This window comes from Ornithodoros turicata, chromosome 1, assembly GCF_037126465.1.
Source record: "Ornithodoros turicata isolate Travis chromosome 1, ASM3712646v1, whole genome shotgun sequence".
Lineage (NCBI taxonomy): Eukaryota > Metazoa > Arthropoda > Arachnida > Ixodida > Argasidae > Ornithodoros > Ornithodoros turicata.
The window spans coordinates 33,753,263-33,761,277 of NC_088201.1; the positions used below are offsets into that span (position 1 = coordinate 33,753,263).

Genomic DNA, 8,015 nt, shown 5'->3' on the forward strand with positions numbered 1-8,015 from the left:
TTTATCTCACTCGTATATCACAGTTCATTGGTTTAATTCAAAGTATTTTCATTCATGCACAATAATTATGTACATAAGGACTGCAGGACGTGAAATACATTACCCACTCTGTGACATTCATTTAGCCTCGTACATTTAGTCGAGAAAGGGATTGATGGTTGTGGCAATTCATTTAATCCCCAGAAGCGCTAAATTTGCTCATACAGAGTAAATTTCGTCCTTTGCGACGCTTCTTTGTGATGCTACAACTCCTTTTTTTTTTTTTATTATTGAAGTGTGGTACTATATGAATGTAGTTTGCATACATCAGTCACACCCTACGTAGCATAATTTAAATTTCTCCCTCAATCGATAATTTGGGTAGGTATGAACCGTTGGTGATGGTGATGTGATAAAGAAAAAAAATTGAACCGGTTACCGAAATTCGATTGGGCTGCACTTTGTAAACTTGTGCAAACGGTCGAAGTTCCCGTATTCGATTCAGCGGAAGTGCAGCCTTTGCACTGCACTCGGCCATTCGATTGGAAAAAGTGTCGCGGGAGTGCAGCGAGAGTTCACAAAGATGCTGCACCTTCTCCGTTTCTTCAACGTTTCGTGCACCGTAGAGCAGACGGTGCGAATAGGGTGTGGTGATGTCTTATCGTCGATCTGGAGCACGCTAACAATCAACTTTGTTAAGATGGGCCTGTTTTTACTATTCGAGTCAATTTCTAGACAATATTTTCCACAAAGTTGCGATGCAATGCAGACGTCTGTGAGAAACCATATGGGGCTTACAATTCTTTATTCGATTCGGCACTTCATTTGCTCTCCTTTACGCCGTCCCTTGCACTTTTTCACGAATCGAAGACAGTTTGTTTCAACAGTTCAATTCCGGCTCAGCTCCAAGATGGCGCCAATAGTTTCGGTTCGGTTCAGGTCTGGATCGGATAAAACTAACGATTTTAGGTTCAGGTTCGGTTCGACTCTCTGGCCACAGTTGCTTCGCGGCGCCAACACGGAATAAAAAAAATCAAGGTTTCAGGTATTTGCAGTCAAGTACCTCTTATGGGGTTCTTTTTCTGGGCTCCAAAGCGAGCCCGTGATATCTGTGAAGCATTCTACGTGACAGTGACAACGCGCCATAATAATAGCGCTCCCAAGCACGGAGTGAATGAACGAAGTCTGCTCCCTCATTTCACTTTCATGGGGCCGCCGAGCCAGACTAAAAGCGGACTTCGGTCATTCACAGCGCTAGAGGGCGCGAAGAACCACACAAAAGCGCAAGAGGTACTGGACTGCGAACAACTGAATTCGGGGGAGGGGAGGGGGGGTCGTCTGGAGGCTCTTTACATCTTTGCAATTGGCACTTGGTTCGAAAGTTGATACTCAAAAATTTCATAAGTTGTCCCGATTAATTAATTGGGGGCTATACAATCATATCCTGACTAGCACAATACGACTGCCACCGATTTGCAGCCGGTTTCATTCGTGTACTATGTAAAGGAGGGGGGGGGGACGTTATGGCTTCTTAAGGCTTAGTTCAAGTTACGTGGGGCACTCTGTGTACCGTTGGCTGGCCTTGCACTGGGGATTTCAGGTGATGAAGCTTTCACACTGATGGGAGGACCTCACATTGTGCAATTACCACTCGACGCCACTTGCACTTTGACTCAGAATCTTATCCGTTGATTGGACGCGGTAGATACGGCACTTCTGAAGCCACATTATCGACGGTCTACTAACACACTCTGATGTTAGTGGACCGTTTATAAACGTGGGTTCCGAAGTACCTTATCTACCGCACCCAATCAACCGATAAGATTCCGAGTCATGCATCCTGCCATTGGTTACGGTATGTACGATAACTTCACGGTGACGTTATCAACGGTGTACTAACACTCTCTCTATCAGGTACACCACTGCCGATACCTAGGGTCATAGAATCATTTATGCGGCGAAACAGTAGCGTAGCCGCAAAAGAAAAAGAAAAGAATTCGTGAGGGTGGGGGGGAATATAGGTTTATTGCAAAACAAAAAACAAACAAAAAAACACGAAAGAGGGGAAAGGTTAGCCTGGCTCCAGAAGCCGACTTGCTATTCCCGCTTACAAAAAAGGAAAAATGAAAAGAAGAAAAAGAAAGACAAAACGAAAAGAGCGAAAGAAGAGGCACAGTCACAGGCTCAGCGCGAGCCCTGTGTCAGTAAGGAAGCGTACGAGTTCCCTTCCGACGCGCCACTGAATGGGGCGTTGCAGAGGGCCCAGTGAGGGGGTTCTACAGGCACTTTACATGGGGAGAGGATTTCACCCTCGTTTTCCCTTTTTCGAATGCACTACCAAAGGTACGAGTTCGGAGAGGGACTGGAACCCCCGAAATCCGCCTCTGGCTACGCCACTGCGATGAAAGCTAAGGAGACAACAAGAACCAAATAGGAGTCTGCAACCAGTGTATTGCTGCAAGGCGCACTAGCAATTACATAGCATTGACATGGCACCATATGACATTCAGTGCACTTTGACATCAACCGCGATGATCTCTTGATGCGTGCAAGGGCAGTCCACAGTCACTATAGAAACTTCGCCTACAGTCACTTTGTGAGATATGCAATAAATTGTTACGAGTACCACTCTTGTTGAAATAAATAATCAGTTGTATATTGATCGTACGTCGTAAAATGACAGAGTAGCGTCTTCAGTGCAATGGGGCCTAATAATTACGAAGCCATGATTGCAAACGCGGTGTATGAATGAAAGCCAACAGCACATCGACGGTCAACCTCGCAGGCCATATATGCGTTCTCTTGCAGAATGAGAGCGCTCGGTTGCACAGGGAATGATCCAGTGGGTATCGAAGTCATCCGCTGCGAATCACTGTAAGCCAAGCTTTTCTAGTGACTGCAGGAAGAATAGTTTATCCGCTCCCCTCTCAGTTTTTCCTCTATGTTTCCAGAAATTCGTCGCACGTGGGGTGTCACATTTAACGTACACAGTACAGAGTAACGTGTCAAAATTGCAACGGTTCTTTTCTGAGAACGCACAACTTCGAGAGTTCTGTTGAGCACAAATAGACACAAACCATATGCATGCTTCCTTGTAATTACTTATCACACCAGCCGTTAGCCTGAATGACTAGTTATCGTGGCTTAATATGCCGTTTTAGAAACGGTAACGCCGATTCCCACATGCGTTTCTGCACCACTGCGATTAAGGAGACCTTCTTTGAGAGATTTCCCAAGACCTTCCCCTAGTCCAGTTATGAGTCCGAGGCCGTTTCGGACACTAATGCCGCTGGAGGATTCATCTACATGGACATTTCCACCTGCAATGGTGTTCACCCTGGCATCAACGTCGGCAAATTTTGTATCTATGCCAGCAATTGCAGTGTGACCAACAGTTTCCGCGGGATGTGGAGCGTGGTAAACTGTGCTCACAGGGGGTTCACCGTAGGCGAATATAGGTGCCATAACGTAGTCCATTCTCAAGGGTTGCTTAAAGATGGCCAATGTGGAGAGAGGGGAGTTAATTGTAATGTCTTCAACCATGTCGTGGCCAACTGCTAGAAGCCCCGTTGGATTACGAACTGCAGCAAAAACATCCGCAGCTTTCGCTGCGGTTGCTAGGACACCACGAGCTGGTTCTGAACTAGGAAACGGTTCGTGGAAAGCATGGACGTCACTCCGGGCGTCGGCGCTAGACTCTATAGTGCCTTGCTTTGCTAGCGCAATAGTGTGCTCGGCGTCTGAAACAGCATGTCCAGCATGTGCAGCTGCATGGCGAGCATGTGCAACTGCATGACGAGCCTTCAGGGCAGCATGACCAGCTTGCAAGGCAGCGAACCCTGCTCGCGTCAGCGCATGCGTTGCATGCGCGACAGCGTGCCCGGCTCGTGACACTGCACGTCCGGCCTGGGATACGATGTGAGTCGCATGCGATACTGAATGGGTAGCCTTAGTGGCAGCGTCTCCTGCTTTCGATACTGCGTGTCCAGCTTGCTCAGCAGCATGTCCAGCTTGTTGTACAGCATGTCCAGCTTGGGCAGCGGCGTGCTCGGGAAGTGCAACGTGGTATCCGTCATCCGCTATGACGTGGGCAGCATCGGTAGCACGTTCTACTGTAAGTGACACCGTTTGACTCGCGTGTACTACACGAGGTCCTTCCTCTCCTCCGTACACTGTAATGGCCAGACCCAGCAAGAAAAGAATCTGAAATAGAAATATGTATCCATAAGATAGTGCCCACTTTCCAAATACACTAAAGAGCAATATTTCACGAAGGAAACTACACTCGAAAAACATAACTTCATCGTGTATGCTACTAGCCAACCATCGTCTCGAATGACACATCGTCCTCTCATTCGATTTGTTGAAAACGGGAGGCGTACGCCATTTTGTGACAGTTATGCAGTTACGTTAATTGTTACAAAAAGGCGTACGCATCGCGCTTTCCACAAATCAGGAGTGATAATGGTATCATTCTGTGCAATGATTGGACTTCAGCAAATCATGTGATGAAGCTCTGTTCTAAGGGTGTACTCCCTGACAAAACTTCCTGTATGCACTATTCTCCTCACTACTCTTAAATCTGCCGTCTTCGTGGCCTGACCACGCTAAACGTTTGTCTGCATATGGCTGACACCCAAGGAAGCAGTACTGGACTCGTCGAGGGGTGGCTGGGTGTCGGTACAAAATTTCTTGTCGCATGCACGTGTACGAACAGACACACACAAGGAAACAACAAAACAAAAATTTGAAAATAGAACTCCCCGCAGAACTAATGCAGGAGAGGTCACGCACTTGGCGAGTTCACCAATGGGAAGAGCAGTAGCTGTCGGTCCTCTGACGTCAAAGCTTATGTGTGTTTCTATCGCCAAGTACGACATACAAAAGGAATTCTTTTGTTTCATTCAACACACTGGCACGCAGTATAATCCGTGCGCGATGTAATCAACCGCATATATCAAAATGTCACAAACCATTTGAGCGATCAAGCGCATACATGTTTGTCTTGCATGTAATCAACGCAATTTACTTCTACTGTACTTTCGTGAACTTTCTTCGGAAACAGCTCGTCGTATGTGGATTTACCTTCTGACAGACTGAATAGAGGGGGGGGGGGGGGGTCCAAGCGAGAGTAGAGATGAATAGTCCAGTATGCAAAGGGTGCTACAATGCATGCAGGAAATATAGATTCAGTTCTGCACGTGTTGTAATTTGTCAGCAATCTGCAACTTGTAGAAATTCCCGTCGAAGCCTTGATAGTCCCAAACAGGGCCGCCCCGAGGTAAGCTTCCGCCTGGGGCAGGATAAACATGAAGCGCCCCCTACCCACCCCCGCCACCAGAACCTCTGTAAACAAAAAAGAAAGAGCTCGCCTACACTTCCGAGCTCAAAGATTCTCTTAACTCTCGCTTTATTTTCCGACCTAGCTCCCTGGACCTGCCCTCCGGCGCCCGGGGCGGCTGCCCTTCCCCTCTCGCCCCCTCCCGTCGGAACGCTAACCACAGTCATCGTACAGTCCACTGAACTGTATCGCAAATAGCACGTCACCTCACGACACGTGCTTCCCTCTCTTGGCATGCATCGGATCATATACTGTTGCAGCTACCGCGATGACAATTAATTGACCCGGGTTAGCAGTGCCATATTACTTTCTTACGAGGACTTATGAAAAAGGTCCCTCCGAAATGATAGTCTATCAGGAGATTGTTTGCATATTACAATTACTGGAGAGACAGATTTTTTGAAGCCCCGCTGTCGCAGATTGTTTGTCTGATTGGGCAGCATCGCATTGGTTACTACAAGCGTTCACTTCGAGCATAAAGGATTATTCAAGCAAGCTACTGGAAACATGTCGCAGGGAGCGCATCTCTGAATTTGTGGTTAAGACAACGGGTTGTTGCACGTTTGTTCGTTCGTCCCCTTGTCTTCACCCTAAACACAGGGATATGATGCTGAACTCATGTTCGCTTTACGTTCGAAAGTGTGAAACCACATGCAGCTTAAAATGCTTCATTTACATGCTTCACTATTTGCGCCTTTTGTACTTGCATCATTGATCTAAAAGCTGTTGCTCTAAGTAATCCTTTAAATATAGCTAAATGGGCATTTAACTAGGTTTCGAGCATTGTAGGTGCTTAAATGGTTAAGACCTGACGTTTTCAGGCGTGTTCCGACTTCCCTTCGTGTTGCGGCTTTAGCCTATTTTATCGATAAGCCCGAATAATAAACCAACTGAACACTGTACAAACAAAATCTGTAAATTTTTACGAAAGTGACTGCTGACAAACCGTGTTGCCGGCATATGTGCCGTAAAGTAGTTATTGAAAAAAAAAAAAGGAATCGTTTGGAGTGCACACTGCACAGCTCCCGTAAACGAAAAGAGAGCCACTTCCATTAAAGGGATATTAAACTGCGAAAGCCCAGTCCGTAACTGTGCAACGTGCTCACCAAACGGATTTTGTCCAGCATATAGGTTACGGCACATATGCCCGCAACACAGTTAGCAGTCACTTGTACAATAAAATTACGGAAATTTTTCTTACAGTGTAACTTGGGTCATTCGATTAAGCTCATTTACAGACCTGTAAAAATTACTTTTCGAAAGTAATTGCATTACGATTACAATTACATGTTCACAAAAGTAATTAAATTACAGTTACAATTACTCACTTTCTATTGTAATTTAGTTACGATTACAATTACCGAGAAAAGTAATTGCATTACACTTAATTACATTCACAAAGTTGACTCCAACGGGCAAACGACGTGCAAACTGCAAGATTTGAGTGTACACATTTAGTGCACATGTTCTGAAAGATGGTGGTAGTTGTGCTTCTGGTAGAAAAACAAATTAGAGAAGTCTTACACAAGGACAAGTCTCTTGCCATGTTAAAGAAACACGAACCAGTCAAAAGGCTTTCTTTCTTCAGGTATGTGAACAAAGTGCAGATGATGAGTGCAGCTTGTAACGTCCATTGGCTTTCAAGAGTAAGGTATTCTCAAAGTTCTTGTCTGTAAGGCTGCCACGTCTCCTTGTCATAACAAGACCACCAACCGAAAACAGACGCTCCACTGGTGCACTGCTGGGCAGTCCAATATTGTACTTCATGAACACCTCGAGCACACAAGGAAGATCTTTCAAGCACTCTAACAACTCTGAAGTGCGGGTCGACACCCACAATTTGTACTCTTTTTCCCATGGCACAAGAGTTTTTCTCCTTCCACATTCAAATGTAAAAATCAGTACAAAAAAATGTACCTATCTGAATCGAGTCTTTGGGTAATCACTGTAAAAAAAAAACGAAAAACAGAAAAAAAAAACGGTGTGGAACTGACCCAAACTTTAAACATTGGGCCTTCCCAGATAGCGTTCAAAGTAATTCCGAAAGGAATTCAAAATGCGTTACTCGTTACTTGCAAAAGTAATTCAATTACAGTTACAATTACATAAAACCTAGTGTAATTCCGGAAGTAATTAATTACTATGAAAGTAATTAATTACAGTAATTCAATTACTTGTAATTAATTACTTTACAGGTCTGCTCATTTACGATCCCACTAACGCCGTTTGGCTGACCTTCCCCCCTTTTCTTTTAATACATCCCCCCCCCCGCTCACGCTGATTAAGTAAGCATTCCGAAATATTTAAAGAAATCATGCATTAAAATACACTGGACTTACTCTGCTGTCCATGCCGGCTACCGTGTTCCGTCTGACGCCCGATAGCCGGCGTCCCCCGTTATTTATACCCTCGTATAAGCGGAAGTAAGATTGCTCATGGCAGGTAGGTGAAGACAAGCTCTTGGAACTACTTGCAATGCATTTGGTGCCGGTGGTGGGATTTTACTGTCTCCTTTCCAGCCCTTATTTATGGAATCCGTCTGTGGCGCTGTCGTCGCAAAATGTAAAGCGTGCTATTTCAAGACCAGGAACCTGAACTTAATTGTGCGAGAGTGAATCTCGATAGCGATCTATCAAACTAACAAAAAAAAAAAAAAAAAAGGTAGACACATCCGTTTACCTGTCGCCGTGTACCG

The 8,015-nt window shown here is 45.4% G+C and overlaps 1 protein-coding gene across 1 annotated transcript; it reads right to left on the reverse strand.

Annotated features, from left to right (window-relative positions):
• Positions 1–2,511: 2,511 nt before the first annotated feature.
• LOC135398149 (uncharacterized) lies at positions 2,512–7,771 on the reverse strand. Its single transcript, XM_064629585.1, has 2 exons — positions 7,660–7,771; positions 2,512–4,182 (listed from the first exon to the last, which is right to left on the reverse strand). The coding sequence occupies exons 1-2, from the start codon at positions 7,669–7,671 to the stop codon at positions 3,124–3,126; spliced, it is 1,071 nt and encodes a 356-aa protein (XP_064485655.1). The 5' UTR covers positions 7,672–7,771; the 3' UTR covers positions 2,512–3,123.
• Positions 7,772–8,015: the final 244 nt, after the last annotated feature.